This window comes from Zosterops lateralis, assembly GCF_965231275.1.
Source record: "Zosterops lateralis genome assembly, chromosome: 1".
Taxonomy (NCBI): Eukaryota; Metazoa; Chordata; class Aves; order Passeriformes; family Zosteropidae; genus Zosterops; species Zosterops lateralis.
Genome location: NC_139762.1, coordinates 3,275,841 through 3,294,920, shown reverse-complemented (window position 1 = coordinate 3,294,920; position 19,080 = coordinate 3,275,841). Strand labels below are relative to the sequence as shown.

The 19,080-nt window shown below is 41.3% G+C and overlaps 1 protein-coding gene across 1 annotated transcript in view; it reads right to left on the bottom strand.

Moving 5' to 3' along the window:
* The window catches only part of OBSCN (obscurin, cytoskeletal calmodulin and titin-interacting RhoGEF), a 186,969-nt gene that overhangs the window by 53,042 nt on the left and 114,847 nt on the right, over nucleotides 1-19,080 (bottom strand). Inside the window, exons 68-88 of the mRNA XM_083873333.1 lie at nucleotides 17,545-17,817; nucleotides 15,153-16,508; nucleotides 14,332-14,610; nucleotides 13,868-13,946; nucleotides 12,968-13,086; nucleotides 11,849-12,046; nucleotides 11,410-11,442; nucleotides 11,222-11,320; nucleotides 10,560-10,778; nucleotides 9,689-9,755; nucleotides 9,563-9,582; nucleotides 9,132-9,260; nucleotides 8,257-8,396; nucleotides 7,126-7,326; nucleotides 6,789-6,871; nucleotides 6,229-6,402; nucleotides 5,210-5,369; nucleotides 4,694-4,810; nucleotides 3,338-3,502; nucleotides 1,647-1,805; nucleotides 427-604 (exon numbers count right to left, since the gene is read on the bottom strand). Of these exons, the coding sequence (XP_083729459.1) occupies nucleotides 427-604; nucleotides 1,647-1,805; nucleotides 3,338-3,502; nucleotides 4,694-4,810; nucleotides 5,210-5,369; nucleotides 6,229-6,402; nucleotides 6,789-6,871; nucleotides 7,126-7,326; nucleotides 8,257-8,396; nucleotides 9,132-9,260; nucleotides 9,563-9,582; nucleotides 9,689-9,755; nucleotides 10,560-10,778; nucleotides 11,222-11,320; nucleotides 11,410-11,442; nucleotides 11,849-12,046; nucleotides 12,968-13,086; nucleotides 13,868-13,946; nucleotides 14,332-14,610; nucleotides 15,153-16,508; nucleotides 17,545-17,817 (4,248 nt within the window). The remainder of the gene's footprint in view (nucleotides 1-426; nucleotides 605-1,646; nucleotides 1,806-3,337; nucleotides 3,503-4,693; nucleotides 4,811-5,209; nucleotides 5,370-6,228; nucleotides 6,403-6,788; nucleotides 6,872-7,125; nucleotides 7,327-8,256; nucleotides 8,397-9,131; nucleotides 9,261-9,562; nucleotides 9,583-9,688; nucleotides 9,756-10,559; nucleotides 10,779-11,221; nucleotides 11,321-11,409; nucleotides 11,443-11,848; nucleotides 12,047-12,967; nucleotides 13,087-13,867; nucleotides 13,947-14,331; nucleotides 14,611-15,152; nucleotides 16,509-17,544; nucleotides 17,818-19,080) is intronic.

Here is a 19,080-nt window from a genome sequence, read left to right as displayed (position 1 = left end):
TGGCATGTGGGAATACACAGGACAGAGAGTAAAACAGACTTAATTAGCATGGCTGGTTTGATAACCAAGATGCCATGGCAAGAACAAATGGACCTTTGAAGATTACAGAAGATGGGATTGAACCTGCTTACGGGAAGAGAAGAGATTCAATCAAACTTCTGCAAGCAAAAGATGTTGTAAAATGTATGAGTTGTCTGTATGATCTTTAACCTGATTATTGTAGTGGAAAATACCTGAAATGGGAAAATTATTAACCTTCCTGAAATGGTATATAAGCTTTTGGAAAACTTGAGTAAAATCGAATTCTGGTCACCGAATCAGTCTTTCTGTCTCTCTATCAATCATCAATAATGGCGCATTTAATCCCGACTCTGGCAGAAAAGAAGATAAACTGCTACAGTTTGGGTTGTCTTGTGCCACACTTACTCCAGATGGGCTCGCTGATCCTCTGCTGGATGCCCAGGATCTCCTTCACCCAGGAGTTCTTGATGTTCACGGTGCGCGCCTGCAGGAGGTACTTGCGCACCAAATCCTCCCGCTCGTGCCAGATCTCAAAGGCCCGGTCGTCCCCTTCCACCAGGTCATTCACGTCTATGTTGTTCAGCTGAGTGACAGAAAAGGCCAACAAAGTCACCACAAACCACTGTTTTTAGGAATCCCCAACAGCAAAAAGGGGTAATTTGCACTTCCTTCAAAGGTTTTTCAGGTTGCGCCAACAATGCAGCGTGGCTTTGGCTGAAGAGCAATCACAGCTACTCTGAGGGTTGTTTTCTCTGCTATATTTGACTTTCTGGTTGCCAAACCAACATTTTCCTGGGATTAATTTTATATGTCTTTAAAGTTTTAATATCCAGCATTAAAAGTTATCCCTAGGGTGGAACACACCTTCCCTGAAGGGTTGGGCCCAGGCAACATGGAAAAAAAATAGAGAACAGGGAGTCTCTGGACAAAGCGTGGAAATGTTTCCATTTTTCTTCCTTGTAAAATAAAATCTGCCTATGAATATTGATGAGGAGAGAGATAAGGACTTTCAGAAGGTCCTGGCTGGGCCTGGTCAAGAACTCCATGGTTTTTTTGGTTGGTTGGCTGGTTTTTATTGGAGTTGAGCATCTCCTGCCTTGTGTAAAATCTTTCCTCAATTTCTGGCAGTTTTAGCCCTGAATGTCTGAAGATGAGTGGGTCAAATCCTCTGAAATTTTCCATTTCTAAACAGGAATTGGTGTCTGGAAAGGACCTAACCAGCAGAGAGAACCCAATGGATTTTAGCAAATAAGATTCCTTCTAATTTACTCCCAATATTACAGACTGCCCAAAAACAGAGATTTACAAATGCAAGAAAATGTTGTAGGCAGCAAAATCTACATCAATATATTTATTCTGTTAATTAAATGAGGTGACAGAGATAATGAAATGCTTGTACTTGTAATCTCCTTGCTGCATGGCAAAAGTCCACCCTGATGGTTTCTGACATGTTTCTGAGAGGTTTAAAAAAATATTTAGGGATAAATGTAGATTCTACTTGTGCTTTAAAGACTTTTTGAAGCAAAGGAATAGCTCAGAAGGATTAGAAGGATGTCCAAGCTGGATATAAAAGTGAAGTTCTAGATGACAGAGAAATGCTTTATGTGAAGATAAAGTGATCAGACCTTCATGATATTCTTGAAGATGTAGCTGTAGGTGTCTGTCTTTGTGTCTCGCTTTGGTTTGCAGATCACAATATAATTTTTGAAGAGGAAAACATGTCTTTTGTGTCCTTTCCATGCCATTCGAGCTCCTGGAGCTCCTTCCCACACAATGAAATGGCCCTGATGGGAAAAGGAAGGAAGAGCACACAGTGACACATCTGGAATAATTACCACAGCTGTCTCACCATCATTTTTCAGTGCCCAAATAACAAATGTTTCCTGTTGCATCATCCCCTGATGCATTTCTGGTTTATTAAAGCACAGCAGATGGTTTCTAATGCTAAAGGTGACTCATCAGTCATAGGCCCAGCCAGTGGTTGTCATTATATCTTCATTTAAATGGTATTATTTTGTGCCAGAAAAATAGAGAGCCTTTGTCAGGCAGAAACACTCTTGAAAATATTAAAAGGGAAATTGCATTTTGTGTATTATACAGATACTTTATAGGATGATTTGGTCACCTTCACCAGAGCAGGAAGTATTCAATTCACAAAGCCTCAAACACAGCTCAGTCACTGACATGGGTTTCCCCTGGCATCTCTAGGGAGAAATAAACACTCAAGGGATGTGACTGGACATTTTTTGGATGCCTAAATGTGGAGAGATGAATGCCCACCACAGTATCACTGTAATTTAGCCTTACAACTCCACTCAGCAATACACCATGATTCCCACGGAAAACATTGGATACAGAATAAATGATTTGCCAGGTACAACACAGTAAATCTATAAAGAAACAGGAATTTGAGTGAGGGTGTTGGAAGTCCTAGACTAAAGTGTCCTAATAGCAGGTCATGTAAAAAGCCACACATTTGATTCATGGGATAAACCTGGGGGAGCACATGGATCTGTTGATGCCAGTAAATCCAGGAGCTGCTCCATGTTGCTTCCCAATAATGGGAGGATGAGTTAAAACCTTTTAGACCATGTAGGGGCCCAGAACAATTTTATTCCTGTTTGATGAGCATGTCACAAAGGCAAATAACTGCATTATGTGTGAATTACTCCATAAGTATCCATGCTGTGATGTTTCAAACTTTAGTGGAGCCAGAACACCCATTTCTGGACAGCAGTAAGCAAAATAAGCAAATCATCTCTTTCAGACATAATTTCTAAAGGATTTTCTTTTAAAAATTCAGGCTCCTTAGAAAGTGGTGAAGGCTATGGTAATGCAATTCTTACACCGCTAGCAGGTGCTTCCATATAGGGAAAGAGTCTCACTTTCCCTTTTGACATGTTAAGAAGTTTAGCTGGAAAGTTCTGTGGGTTTCTCCTTGTAATTGGCTCGAAGCCAGCCCAGAAGTGTAGATTGGACCCCAAGAATGTTACTCAAAGACTGTTGTTTCACTCATTGGGCCAAGGGCCAAAAAGCCCACCTAAGCTATTATGTACTAAAGAGAGAGAACAAGGGAACTCCACGTTTTTCAAGGTGCTGTAGCAAGCAAGGAGTTTTTGTCTCTGTGCTATGCTCGGCTTTGTTGTTTTGTTTTTTATATTATTTTCCATCGTCATAAAAACCCTTTTGATTTTTCAAGGCACTCTTGATCAGCCATCTCACTCATTATTATAGCCACATTTCTGCCAGGCTGAGTGTGGGTCAGACCCATAGAAGGCACCCATGGAACCAACAGCGATTGGGAAATTCCAGTTACCTGCCGGATGGGCTCCCCAAGGCTTTCCAAGGTCCCTGGATAATTCTCAATGAGTGAGACATGGAGGTTGTTCTCTGCTCTTCGGGTGAGGGCAGACACAATGGCATAGGCCTGCTCCAGCAGAGTGCAGTTCTGGCTGTTTCTGGCTTTGTTTCTGATTAATTCCTGTAGGTGAATGAAGAAATATTAGTGGAAAATCAGAGAGAAAGAAAGCAATTCCTTCAGAGCCAAAGAGTTTCTCAATATCTGCTCTGGCTCTTTCACCTGAGCAACTTTCATCCCATTTTTCATCATGTGCTTCTCAAATAATGTCTTTTCTTTCCTACCTATTCTGCAGTCTTAAAGACTAACTAGTCTGGCTTTTCCTTACATCAGTTGATATTAAGCAAAGATAAAGTTGAAGCAAACACCAGATGTGCTTTGGTGGTTGAAAACAAAAAATTCTGAAGTGAACCTAAATGTACCCCTTGCATTTCTCTTCTGCTTTCCCCCACAGTAACACAGAACAAGGAATTCATGTGGCTGTGCTAAGTCAACATTGGATTAATAAAAAAGAGAGGTGGAAAAAACGCAAATTAATTTTCCCTGTTCTTCCCACATTTGTTTCTGTTCTTCTCTTTTAGAAATAAAGGCCTGGAAAATGCCTTTGCTCCTTCAAGACACCCTTAAAAATGTTGTTGTTTGTGTGCAAGAATGCGTTCAATAGTAGAAGGTTCTTCCAAAGATTCAAACTCCTCCTTTATACAACACTAGAATATATAAATATTTTGCCATGATTATTTTCTTCCTGAGTATCCTAGTGCTATTTCCCATGAAAATACTGTTAAATTGCTGCTCTGAAATGTTTGCTTATGATCTAAGACAGTAGGACAGATGCAAGTCTAAAAGACAAAATATTTCAGGGTGGTAGAATGGGGGAAATCTTGTCAGAAAAAAAGAATTTCATCTTGCTGTAATATCAGTATAAAACATAAAGAAAAGAAGTGGTAAGTCCCTATCTTAGGCATGGAAAGTGCTTATTTTTATAACATAAATGTTGCTAAGTTTGAAGAAAATTCATACCTGTCATCCACGTTGCCACATATTATCTTATACATATAATATATTTTACATATATTTAAAGATAAAGCTCACTGAACTTTATGGGGTTGAATTCTGTGAACCTCCACCTGGATTTACATTTACAAAACTATTTAGAGAACACCACCACTGGTGATGATTAATCTCTTATTTACTGAAGCAGTTTTCAATTGTAGTTGCATCAGAAGGAAGCCAAGAAATAGGAAATAAAAATAAAATCTTTTTCTGCACAAGCTGCACAGAGCAAAACATAAACCTGTGACAACATCTCTTTACCTTAATTATTGTCTGGTACTGCTGGATCCTGTTTATGGGTTTTTCCAGGTAGTGCTGCAGTGGTGGGATAAGTGGCTGTGAAGGATCTTCATTAGTTAGAAATTCATCTGTGTATCTCTGGAAAAAAATACATGGAATAACAGGGAAAGGTTGTTATAAAGAGCAGTAGAAAAAATCCTGAGTAGCTGGAGCAGAGAAACAAGATATGCTCATCTATATGATTTATGTGGCCTTATAATGTGGTGACCTTTAAAATGTCCCTTAATTACAATTACATAAGCGAAGCCACATTAATATAATCTTTATAATGTTAATAAATGCATAAGAATAGGTAAATATGTCCCCATATTGGCCATACTTACCAGAAAAAGCTAGAAAGTGAACTAAAAGTTATTTTATTTAGCAAAAAGATATTACAAATCCTTTTGAGGTTCACACTTATGATTAATAACCACATTTCTTGATGCAGTGGGTTACAGGATGAATTTCCCACGGATGCTTTGGCTCCTGCCTTACCTTGTAGAAATCCTGGACAGCTTTGCTGACAACAATTGACTCAGCCTGGACCCTTCCCACCAGGTACTGGATGTACTTGTTGAACTCTGCTTCGTGCTTGATGAAGCACATGGCCACATCATCATCAGTGTCACAGCTCTGCAGGCTCCGGAGGAAAACGCTGCAGGGACAGGAGAAGAAGTGCTGGAATGAGGCTAAAACACAGCCCCAGCAGCCAGACTGTGGGTCAGGAGATGTCAGGTTAACACAGATTAAGGGAAATGATGGGGGGAAATGAAGGATGTTGCACTTCTCGGCCCCTTTTCACCCAGAACAATCCCATTCTTCTTAGCTGGGATGGGTATGTAGGGACTTTAGAGGACAGGATAAGAGGGAATGGATTTAAACTGACAGAGGGCAGGGTTAGATGGGATATTAGGAAGAGATTCCTCCTTGAGACAGTGGGGAGCCCCTGGCACAGATTTCTCAGAGAAGCTGTGGCTGCCCCTGGATCCCTGGAAGTGTCCAAGGCCAGGTTGGATGGGGCTTGGAGCAACCTGGGATAGTGGAAGGTGTCCTGAAATTCATGGATGCTGACATCAGTTTTATGTGAATGAATGTCTCTGTGAAGACACCACAGACATACCTGTGAGATCTTGCTGCCTTTTTAACATAATTCACTGTTTCTCAGTTAACTTCACTTAAAAGAGTAGAAAGTAAGCTGGACATAAGAAACCTTGGAGCTCTGCAGGGGATTATGGAAGTCCTAAGCCAGTGCTATGATTTAAGGTATGCCATTATTTCCACTCCTGAAAGGAGCATCAATTCCCTTGCACCTCAGCACTGCCAGTGCTTCACATCAGGAATAATAGTAAGAAAAGTAGCAACAACAATAGAAGTAGTAGTAATAACAATAAAAGTAATAACAATAAAAGTAATAACAATAGAAGTAGCAGTAATAACAAAATAATTATAATTATAATTATAATTATAATTATGCCACCCTTTGGTGGCCAATGAAGGCACTTGGGATTGCCCACCTGGAATGGAAGCGACCAATGTCATCAATATTCCTGAAGATGGTGGATTTCTGACTGGCAACAGCTCCTGGCACACTGGGACAGGTATTAGTGTACCTAAGGTGATGAGTCTGGAGGAACTGTAAATCCTGAATGTAATCTTCCTCTGAGATCAACAGCTCCTGAATGAGAACACTGAAGGGGAGACAGAGAGGCAGAAAGAAATCACAGAAAAATCATCACCATTGTCCTTGAGAGGCATTTAGGCCGTAAAATAGAGATTTATCATCAGAGGAACTGACTCCTGGGGTGTGCTGAAAGATCCCCTCTGGGGGATGGATGGATGGATGGATGGATGGATGGATGGATGGATGGATGGATGGATGGATGGATGTGGCCATTGGAAGGTGTCCCTGCTCATGGGACTCGTTGACCTAGGTGGTATTTAAGGCCCCTTCCAACCCAAACCATTCTAGGATTCTGTGATCTCGATTGCCTGGAATTGAAATCAATCACAAAATACAAGTGGTTCGAATGGCAGGAAAATTCAAAAGTGCAAATACCAAATGACACGAGCTCACCTCAGCTTCCTTTTGTATTCATCTTCAGAAACAAACTCTCCAGGAAACTCTGGAATTTCCATTGTTCCCCATTCCGGTGACAGCTACAACATCAGGAGAAAAAATTAAAACAATTATTGGAAGTGAACAGTGTTTTTATCTATACTTACTGAGGAATATCTCTCATGTGTTCACAGTCCTGTTTAGTTCTACAATTACTAAACTGGTGTGAAATTTCTTTTGTACTGGAGAGTTTTCAGATCTTTGCAACCCAGAAACACTTGCAAAAGAGATGGCTCTAAACAGCAACAGGAACACGAAATTTTAAATGAAAAATAACCAAAACATGATCAGTCACCTTTAATTTCTTGTCCAGATAAGCTGGAGACACCCAGCCCTGTCGAGAGGGACTCGATTTCGTGGGTTTAGTCCTGACCAGCCATTTCAGAGGATGAGCTGAGTCCAGGACTTCCACATATTGTCCTTCCTTCAGTGTGATGGTCTCCTTGTCCGGTGCGGTGGGCACGTAGTCAGCAGTGACCATGTAGACATCAAAGATCTGGAGGCACAAAACTACAGTCACTTTATGCTCCTCATTTCCCTCATGAAGAACTTCCTGACAAGATTCCTCTGGCCAGCTCTATCCACAGAAAATCAAATTCTGACTTTCTGAAGAAAAGCTGTGACAGGAAGAGGTGCCATGTCATGGGTATGTTTTGACCATGTTGACTCCATGACTCGTTCAGGTGTCCTGGGTTGTAGTGTAGGATGTACACAAAGTATTTATTCCATCACCATCTCCATGAGCTGCTGGAACCAGGTGGGGCAGTGTCTTCCCAGGCCCCCTTCCTTTAGGCTCTCTTCTGCTAATGGCCCATCAATGTCCTGCCCATGACTCACAGGTAACTCCCTCCAGGAGTTATCTCTGTTTAATGGGCCATCAAGGACCCACTTCACAACTCATCATCCCATTGGGAGATGCTCCGCACAGGGGGAGGAGCCAAGCATTCCCACCTGGAGAGAATCTGGGATTTGGGACAGTACAAGCAGCCCTTACCCACTGGATTCCCAGAGGACCAGAGCTACCATACCTTTCTACAGGATCACTGCTTCAGGAAGAGCACCTCATCTGGACTGCTTCCACCACCTTGCTCAGGTTGTATTTTGACTCTGTCAGTGGTCCTTTGTATTATTGCATTTATTTTATTTTATTTTTACCGTTTTACCTTTCTTCTCCTTATTAAATTGTATTTCTGACTTGGAGCCTCTCACTCATTTTGCTTTCAAACCACGACATCAGGATCACAGGCTGAGCATCAGAATTTCATTCTCTGTGCTCTGCATCACAGACACAACATCCAACTACTAAATACACCCACGAAATTGAATTACATCATGATAGAGGATGGAGATCCCCACACCATAGTAGGTTGCTCATTCTAAGTTTAGTTTTCTCCTCGAGTCTAACTTGACCGTAAAGATATCATACCTCCCCTCTGGAATCCCCATCCTCAGATTCAGAGGAGGATTCCTGAGCAATGGATGAAGGTCTGGATCGTCCATGGCGAGGAGATGCAGAGGGAGTTCTTGACTCATCATCACTGTCTGCACCCGGTACTCGAAGTTTGGCTGAAAAGCAGAGCAACAGCAAAGTGTTAAATAAGTATCCCCAATTTAAACACGAACCAAAACTATCATAATTTCTCTTCTTCCTAGTAAGAGAATTCACAGTAATATTTAGTGTGATTTCCTATTGATATTTAGGATTAAATTAATAATTTGCATATTTTAATACATGATGTTGCAGGCCTACTGCACGTATAGTTGCTGTGCTTCAAGAATATTTGTTGGAGAGTTAATGCCTCTATTTTTATTCCAAGTTAAACTTTTTCAACAAGATAATCAGGGCAGACACAAATCATATTTTTTCATTCAGCTTGACAAATCACTGGATTACTGCACAGCTGTGTACAGAGTTTTCAGCCTTAATTTGATTTTAAAATTCCACTGTGAGCTAAAATTTGAAGATGTGAGAAATACAGAAAACAGGATTGCTTTGATTGAGGAGTGATGAATATCTGAGGAACTCAAAACAGCTAAGATATGCAAAATACACTCCTATTTTTACAATTTTCTGTATTAGCTTTTTTTTTTTCTAGTTCAAAATTCTAGACTGAGATGTGCAGGTTGGACAGACTTCTACCAAAATTTCTTACCCCAAGCATTGACAGATATTCATTTGCTTATATAGAACGTCTGTCTCAGAACCAGTTGCACAAATCTCACTTATAATTAAAAAACACCTAAAAAAGAGATTGCTTTTTTTTCCCTACCATAATAAACTGTGTTTTCCACATTCCTTACCCTGAGTTATTTTTGCAGATACCATTTCTGAGATACGTGAGGTGAGTTTCTGGAAGAACTCCTCTGAGCCAACATCAGCTAATGAAATAGGGCTTTTGGGCACACCTTCTCTGCCAGCTTCAAGGTCTCCTGGAAAAAACAGAATTTGTTATTGAGCTGGCAGTGTCATTGAAAATTCATCTCTTTTTGAGTAATAAAAGCTTCTGTGAAAGGAAGGTTTAATTTTCTTCCCTTCTCCTGTTTTTAAAACTGTGCTTGCTCTCAGTTCATCTAAATAATTCACCCTTGAACAGCGAGCAGTCCTGAAAGGTTCCAACATTTCAGGCAATTTCAAGAAAACTGGACAAAAATGAATGGATACATGAAATACATTGACAGTACCAGCTGTAGGTACAGAGGACAGGAAGGAGAGAGAAAATAGCTTCTCTTACCTTCAGAGGACTGAATAGTTCTGAAAAAAGAAAATAAAGCAGAGTTAAAAGTTACAATAAGATGGGTAGTGAGGAGAGCTAAAGGAGAAACACGACCCCCCTTCTCCCACACATTTAATTGCTTACCCCAGTGTGGTCATGATGGCTTCTGACACCATCACACGCTCCTGGGTCAGCACTTCGGCCTCTTTCACTGCAAGATTGGAGTTTATCATTAGAGGAAACAATGCACAGAATGTCCTTTTTTAGGTATTTAATGCAGGTACATTTTCTAGACATGCATTACTGGGAGTACTGCAGCAGCTCTTGACCTGGGAAATGTATTCCCAGTCCTGTGATGGCAATGGTTTCCTCCTCTGTTCATGGAAAATATATAATTGCCCCATTTCTCCTCACTGCTCAAGTTACGCTCCTGCAGCTCTTGGTTCAATAAAAATGTGGGATGCAAGGCAGGATAACAGAAAAATGGAATCCTTCTCAGCTCTCTCCCTATTCCCAGTATGTTTTTTCCCCATCTGATTGTGTTAAAAGAGGCCTTGGAAAGCTCTACGAAAATCAAATAACTCTAATACAATCCAAAATACCTCAGAAGAGTGAAGCACTCAAGATAATTTTTCAAAAGGTGACTCTTCCCAGGTACTTTACATTGCCTTTCTTTCATGTTTTGGTTTTTTTTTTTTTTTTTTTTTTTTTTTTTTTTTTTTTTTTTTTTTTTTTTTAAATTTGTGCCTAATTTGGTTGTTCCTTAGACTTGTCTTCTATTTATACAGAAAAGATGCTGCTGTTAATGCAAGACAGACTCAGAAATCTAAAATACTATAGAAATAAAGAGTACAACCATTTGCAAAACAAGCAAAATCATGGCTGCTCTTTAGAAAAAGCAATTTTTTGGGTGTGATTGGATAATTTCCTTAACAGTCACGCTTGTTTTTTTTCCCTTAGGCACTGCATAAAAGGGAAATATAGAGAAAGTGTTTGTATTGTAGCAAAGATTTACCATCTGCAACTTCCACGTTGGCAGTGCAGATGGACTGGCCAGCCTTGTTGGTGGCAATGCAGGTGTAAGCTCCACTGAACTTCTTCTTGACATCCAGCAGGATCAGGCTGTGGTGCATGTTGGAACTGGCAAGTTTGTACCCAGGAGTGTCTGGTTTGATCCACAGGATGTCTTCCCGAGACTCTTCTTTCATCCAAGTGATTGTTGGTGGTGGATGTCCTAAAGGAAAATCGGTGCAATAAGCTTTAGCCTCCCACTTTGTGTTCCTCCCTTAAAAAAATGAGCCTTGCTGTGAAAAAATGCTGTTTTGATCCATTTTCTGATAATTTCCTAATAATAACATGCAATAATGGAGGAAAAACCTTTTTACAGTCTGCTTATGAAGACATTAAATCATTTTGTAAAACCAAAATTATGAATCACCATATAATCAACCTGCATCATATTAAAAAACGTCATTATCCCCATTTTGACAGTGAAGTTTTTTTATCCTCATTTTAACACTGAAATGTCTTTGTAAGAAGTGTAAGTTGGGAGTAGAATCCCAGATTTCAGATACAGGAAATGAGGTTACAGTGACTTGGAGCCAGAGAGAGAAGAATGTGTTGTGAAGTTCCACATTTCAAGTGTTATTCAGAGAGATGAGGTAATTGGTCACTTACCTTCAACTTTCACAGATAACGTGATGCTTGCACCCTTTTTCACCTTCTTATTTGTAAATCTTTCAAGGAATCTTGGTGGTATCAGCTGCTCATGGGAATCTGGAAATAATATTATTGATGAAGCATAGTGAGTTTAGACTGAAAAAATTCCTGGTGCTTCTGTTCTCACCTGCTGTGGCTTCTCTCACCTGTTTTGGATGGCTCTTCTTTCTCATAAGGATCTGGAACACAAGGAGAAAATACAAAATGACAAATACAAATAAGTGTCCAGGAGTTGCAGAAAAAAGCTCCCCAAGTGACTCCAGTGGAGATATTAAACAGAAATATTGGTGTGATTTGTAAGACTCCCTAAGTTTTAATGACATGAACTTTTGAGGTTAATGAGGATGGGCAAGAATAAAATACCTGCTTAGGAGACAACAGTCAGACCACAGAGAAGTGGCATCATCATCTTCTTAAACAGTAAATTTGTTGGTGAACCAAGAGTAAAATAAAGCACATAATCTTTTACCTACAGACTTCCCCACCTCACCTGAGTTACCTTGGGAAGTTTCCTCAGTAAAAAAAAATAACTATACAAAATGGTAAGAGCCTCTGGAACAGCCCAAAATAAATAGCAACACCCACCTTTGACCACCAGCCTGGCTGAGGAATACGCAGAGCCAGCAGAGTTGATGACAAATATCAAGTACTGGCCGGCGTCTGCTTTGGTGACGTCGCGGATTTCCAGGGAGTGGAATTCCTGCCTATCGGTCTTGAGGATACGATCCGAGGCCTTTAGGGGCTGCCCATTTTTGAACCAATAGAGACGAGGCTGGGGGTACCCTGTGAGGAGTAGTTAGAGACACAAAGAAGAACAAAATTCATTGGCAGCACTGATTTGGGAGCATCTCCGAACTGCCAGGTCCTCTGCTGTTTCAAAGGTTTAACCAATTAGGAATGCTTTAAAATGCATTATATTTGATTTATCTGTTAAAGTTCCTTCCTGTCTTCTCAGTTTCTGGCATTCCCCGTATTGTCTGCATGTGCAAACACCTCGGAAGTGGAAAAATCAACATTTAGGTCTGATTTGAAAGGTTCACAAGGAGAAATGTTGAAGCCAAATGCATTCTCAGAATTTTTATAGACAGCAACAGGGGAAAAGAGGAAAATCCCTACCTCTCCCTACTAGAGTCAACACCAGAGGGATGTTTTTGCATTTTTTACATTGTAGAAGCAATCCCTTTAATGGAGGAAGGCAAGTCCATGACTGCTTAATTTATTGAAGAGAATGAAGAAGACTGACTTCATTTGCATTCATATTATTACTATTATTAATAATAGTAATAATACATTATACTAGATATAGTTATTTATTTTATATAAATATATGTATATTACATATAATTATACTATAATTACATATAATTATAATATAATTATAGTTATTAATAGTCATAATAATAATGTCAAGATTATTATTCCTTATTGCTCCTGCACTCAGAGAAATTCAGAATTCCGTTTTCAGAAGCATGTGCCTGTCATTATGCCTGGATATATGGACACAAAATGAGGCACTTAATCTGCCTGAGTCTGCTCCAGCAGTCCCTGTTTAGCAACATGAACACATTCCTCAGCTGGTTTGTCCAAAAATGGTGCAAGGTGCTTAGCCCAGGGTCACAGCTGCAAAAGAGCACCTTGGAAAAGTCCAGCACTTCAACCTGATATCAGTCCTGGAAAACTGACAATACCGTGGGATCCACTCACCTTTCACCTTCAGGTGAAATTTAGCCAGCGATGCTCCAGGTGCCACATGAATATCATGAAGCTCATCAAAGATCTGGGGCAGCTGTTCCTCCTCAGTGGTGGATTCCTCCTGTTCTCGGCTAAGCAGCAGTTAGAATTAAAAAGAAGAAAATCAGGATGCCAGGTAAGAGTTAGGAATCAGATAAATTCAATCTGAGGGTTTTGGCATCCTGAGAACAGACTCAGCACTATCTGACATTAAAAGTAACAGAGTGATTCTTTGAGGAAATACTCCTGCTTGCCTGAAGGCTCCAGAGCAAGTCTGCCCATAATAAATGTGCAGCTATTGCAGTTACTGCAGCTCAGCTCCTTTATGGCATTAACCTGGCTCTGCTCAGCACAGCAAACCCAGCCCTGACATAAATACACAGATTGATTGCTGGAACTCTGGAAACTTGGATTTGGGGATTTTAGTATATAGCAATACATGTGAGATAAGATGGAGAATTTTTGGGCACTAAGTCCTCCTTCACCTTCTTCTTCCTTCTTTTAAGTGGTTTTCTGTAATTGGGTGAGAAAGCTCCACATTGAAGGCCTTGAATGGTCATTATTGGGTCAGAAATATAAATAATATAGGTGTCACCTCGTTATTGGGTAATTAGTGCTTAAATAGCCTTGGAAAGAGTTAGAGGTACTCCATTTTATCTCGTTTCTCTAACTTGCTAGAGAAAATAGAGCTCACAGTCTGTAAATAGTTAAGAAATAATAAACACCCAAGTCCAAACTCGAAACCTTGAAACCTACATTTCCTGTAGGTTAATATTAATATTAATTACAACCTTGGCAAAGAAAAAAAGAAGCCAGGACCTTCACAACTGATCTCACCAAGTCAGAGGTTAAAGCCAGAGTTCCATATTTTACCTTGAAATATATTCCTTGGCACTGTAGTAAGATGATGTCTCTGTTGCATCTGCTGCTGTCTCATAGTCTGTGCTGGTCACTGTTAAATGGAAAAGGACAGGTCTTGAATAATCTGAGCTTTGAAACTATTTTCCTTGCTTAAATAGTTCTTACTGATTTTAGTTCCCTTGCTAATTTCAGTGACTGGCAGGTGGATTTTATATTTTTATATTGTACTGCAGCAGGATCCCACACATCCCTGGATTATGGAAAACACCTCTGTTCACCCCAAAAGCTTTGCTCTGAACTTTTCCTTGAAGCTGGCAAAACCCAGCCAAACCCAAGAGGTTTGCAAGCGAAAATCTAGCGGCCAAAACATTCTTCTTTAAAATGTAAATGGTGCTTTCCTTGGGGAAAAAAATAAAATAAAATTAACTAGGTCTCAGCAGAATCTTTGTTTTCTCCAGAGTGGTTTTGAGACTTACAATCCACACGAAGCTCAGCTTTGGTTGAAGCCACCCCCATGTTGTTCTCAGCCAGGCACCGGTAGACGCCCATGTCTGTGGGGACCACAGCGGTGATGATCAGCTGGTGACACCCCTCCTGGTCCTCATTGATCATGTAGTGGTCGTTTTCCTCAATGGCTTTGCCATCCTTGAACCAGCGAACCGTGGGCAGGGGTTTGCCAATGACGATGCAGTCAAAGCTCACTGGGTACCCATCCTGGACCTCTTGGTTCTGGAGCTCGGTCATGAACATGGGGGCTGAAGTTGGGGAGAAGAAAGAAAGGTTTAGTTTTATCTAAAGGTGTATTTTAGGCCATTTCTGCCCAGGCTTCTGGTGCCCAGTTTTTTAATTTGCAGAGCAATATCATTTCTCTAGAAAAGAGTCAAGAAACTCCCAAGCAATATGAAGATATTCCATCAGCAGAGCAATTCCACTGTATATTGTCCCTGCTCCTCTCCTTTCCAAAATGTCTCCCTCAGAACCATTCTACACTCCACATAATACATTCAAGTACAATAATCACAGTATTTATGGGTATGTTGTAATGGGTGACATTCCTAGCATGAAAAGGGGTGTCATAGATAAGTTAAAACATTGCAACACCCTCACCAATGTGCCTCCTCTCCCTCAAAATGAAAAAGAATAAAAAAATTACTATTTTTTCTAAGAGTGTAAAGCTCTCATAAAAATATCTGCACAAAATTTAAAAAAAAATTAAGTCACTTGAGAATGAAAAACTGATATTTTGACTTGTGCCCACTGTCTTTTCCAAGGAATAATCAAGGTTTGCTTCCCCTACCTGTGTCAGAAGTCAGCAAAGGTGGTGGAGGTCTTGCTACTGGAAGTGCAAACTTCCCAAAGGTGGGAGGTGATGCCTTCCCAATGCGCAATTCGATTTTTTTCGGTCCTTGTTCCAAGATGTTGATCTCCACGGGAATTCCCAGAGCACCAAACATCTCCCTGAACCGCGTGACAGCTGTCTTGGCCTCGGACATGATTTCAAACTTGATGTAGATGTACTGGTCATCCTCACGGTACGTCTGGTGGTCAACCACCTCTACGTCCCCTTCGTCTGCACTGACAAAGAGCTCTTCCTCCACATCAGAGATCTCCGTGGAGATCTTGGCCCTGAAGAGCCTGTGGAGTCTCCTTCCTGCTTTTCGGAAAGCATCATCCAGCTCGCTGCCAGACGAGCTCTCTGTCTCGCTGTCAGTGCTCTGCTTACCCCGCTTCTCTTTGGCAAGAACTTGAGGTTCCTGAGTGCCAACCGCCACCTTGGCGCTGTGTGAGGCCTTGCCAAACTTATTGGACACCTCGCAGGTGTATTTCCCTGCATCCTTCCTGTCCAGACCGGCGATGATCAGGGAGCAGGTGCCATCACTGTAGTTGTCTATGTGGTAGTAACGACCGTCCGAGAGCTCCTTCCCATCCTTCAGCCACCGGACATTCATGTCAGTTTTGCTGTGGGCCACACACTCCAGGTGCAGGGTGCTCCCAGGCTCTCCAGAGAAGTCTTTGAAGGTCTCAGTGAACACCGGGCACTCCTGCTGCTTGATCTCTTTTCTGACTTTGTAGCCTTTGAAAGCAGCTTGGATCTTCACGGCCGCCTTGTTCATGGAGGGGTCGTCTAAATCTGGCAGCTCTGGTTCAGCTGGCTGAGCAGCTTTGGTGGCCACCGTGGTCTCCACAGTGGATATCTCCCACTGTTTCCATAATTTTCCTGTGGAGGTGGACTGAACCTTGCTGGTAACACTCATGGTCTTCTTCCCAGCTTTCTTGAGGTAGTTTACTAGGGAAGGAGTCCCAGCTCTAGACTCATCATCAGAGCTTGTGAAAGAGAAATCTGCTTCTCCTGTCCTGGCCAGCTCATCACACGTGGAGTACTCCTCCGAGTAGTAGTGAGACATCTCTGCTTCCTCCTTCCTCAGTTTCTGAAGCCTCTCATCCTCCTCAGGCACCTCGCTGATGGAATCCAAGGTGGGCTCCCGGCTCATACGGCGTTTCTTGGCCAGGGCTTCCCACAGGAGGTGAAGATCTCCCTCCTGGGCAGCTTCTGGGGGCAGGCTGGGCTGGATGTGTCCATCCACCAGCTCCTCAGCCCGGCTGGTAGCAGGAGTTTCCCTGGCAATCTCCTTCAGCATCGACACTGTGGGAACTGCAGGGAATTAAACAGATGACAGGTTAAGTATCTGTGAGTTTTGAGAAAGCACTTCTACAGGAGAGTCTCAGTGGTATTTAACTAAACACTATACTGAGAACAAAATGGGAATTTACAGAATCATAGGGTGGGGAAGGTTGGAAGGGACCACCAGATATCATCTAGTCCAACCTCCCTCCTCAAGCACAGTCCCCTAGATCACGTTATTCAGTGTCCAGATGGATTTTGAATATCTTCATAAAAGGAGACTTCATACCTTCTCTGGGAAGTTGATATAACTAATTCTGGTCCTGGTGAACTTGTCCTAGCTGACTACACTTTGAGGAGGAGGACGGACCACACCATCTTCAGAAGGTCTGCCCAACCTCAACAATCCTGTGGTTCTATGCATGCATTTAGTAACTAACAACTTCTTTTATTTTTTTTATTATTATTATTATTTTTTTTTAATTCCTTGCACATTTGAACCCAATAAATATATCTGCCCTTTTTAATGTTGCAGTTGATGAACTGTTCATTAAGACTGCCAGTGGAGCCTGGAAAGCTGTCCAGGCTCATCCTATCTCCCAGATGTTCAGGGCTTCCCTGTCTATCCTGAATATATCTCCAGTGGCTGTGCTGGGAGCTGAGATTCCCATCTCACATGGACCTCCTTGGTTGGGTATGCCTAAGTCTGAAGGTGCCTGGCACACATTCACATGCCTCTACATGTTGCCCAGTCCCTTTTGAAATGCTCCATGTTGTCTGGGACATCCACAGAATACCCTAAAGAATCTCAAAAGGCAGCAAAAACTCATGTGGAGACAATAATGTCACACCTTAAATATCTGTGTCCAGAAACTCTAATCTGAGCAACTCAAAGCTATTTGGGATGCAGGAACATACTGGGCAACACCAAACAGGAAAATAACAATTCCTTGTGAATTGTTAACACAGCTTGCAAAAGAAAAGTAATTCCAGTCCAAGCTGTGGAGATGCCCCTGGATGTCCATACCAGATCTGATTTAACACTCCAGCAATTCACACTTTGTACCTTCAAGACACAGGCTGGCAACAGATTTGACTTCTGGAGAAGCCATGCAAGTGTAGCTGTCCTGATCCTCAGGTTTAAATCCACGGATAATGAGTATCTGCTTCGCTCCATCAGAGAGTATCTCGTATCTCCCTCCAGCTTTTATTTGTTCTTTGCCCTTGAACCAAGTCACTTTCTCCTCAGTTTTACTTGATAATGTGCACTCCAGGCGAGCCACCCCCCCTTCCGAGACAGATCCTCCCACCAAAGGTTGGGTGACTGTAACTGGAGGCTCTGCAATTACAAAAAATAAAGTGAATTAACACAAAGAACAGATTATCATCTGGCTTTAAGACACTCCATAAAATATCCAAGCATCCAATCCATCATTTACAGATTTTTCAGCTGTTGTAGACAACCAAAGGAAAAAAACTGAAAAGACTGGCAGCATCCAAAGGGTGCACTTCTAAAGATAATATCAAGACAGATTTCCAAACAAGCTCTCCCAGTGCTTAAACCAGCTCCATCTAAACATATACATGCAGAAGTGGTTGCATTTTCCACATTCCTGTGTTTGTTTGCTGGTCTTCTTTTACCCATCACCAGTATAAAAGAAGATTTACGAATCTCTAGATCTTAAAATGTTTCAAAGTGAAGGAGTTGTGATGTGAGACAAAAAAGAAACAATAAATAGAATAAAAAGAGATTATTCAAAGCAGCATTCATCTCTCCCTTGAAATAAAAAAAAAAAGATCTATATTTATACTATCTTAGAAAGAGTAAAAATTATCAAAAAGCATAAATAATTTAAAAGAAAAAATTCTCTGCATCTTCTTTACTTTGGAAGGACATCCACCAATGGAATGCTATTTGTACAACCATGATAACTTGAAGAAAACCACATTAAACTCTGAGATGTTGACTGGGATGTAAAAGACAGTGCTGGGTTCCCAAAAGCAGCACATCCTTCAAGGTTACCTTCCTCTCTGCACATTTCACCAGGGTGAGGGGATGGCTGCCTAAAATGCCTTGGGTTTGTGGTTGACAAAGTCACTACGTGCAGAGTCATCAGGGTCCAGCACTGGCAGCAGTTATTGTTGAAAAAAAACATCATTGTGTAAGCAAAAGTGTATTTTTTTATCATTATACTCATTTTGAGGAATTTACATGAGTGATACCAGAGAAAGAGTTGCAAGAAAAGAAGGACTGAGAGAGAGACTGTAGCTTCCAAAGTTTCACCATCAGACAGCGAAGGAACTGTGTCCTCCAGCTTTTCTTCATGGGGATTCTTGAAAAAGATGCATAAAAAACATAAAAAAGGAGAAAGATGGGTGAAGAAGACAACACTGCCTGCCCCAAACACAGTCCAGCATGCCCTTTTTCACTCATTCCATCCTAACTCCACCAGAAAAGACACTCATGATGATTTGCCAACACATGGATGCAGTGCAAGGAACCCATGGTGACTGGCCAGCACATGGATGATGCAGTGCAGGCTGCAAAGACAGCTGGATACAGTTTGGAGGAAACCAGTGCTGAGTACTAAAAACACAGCAG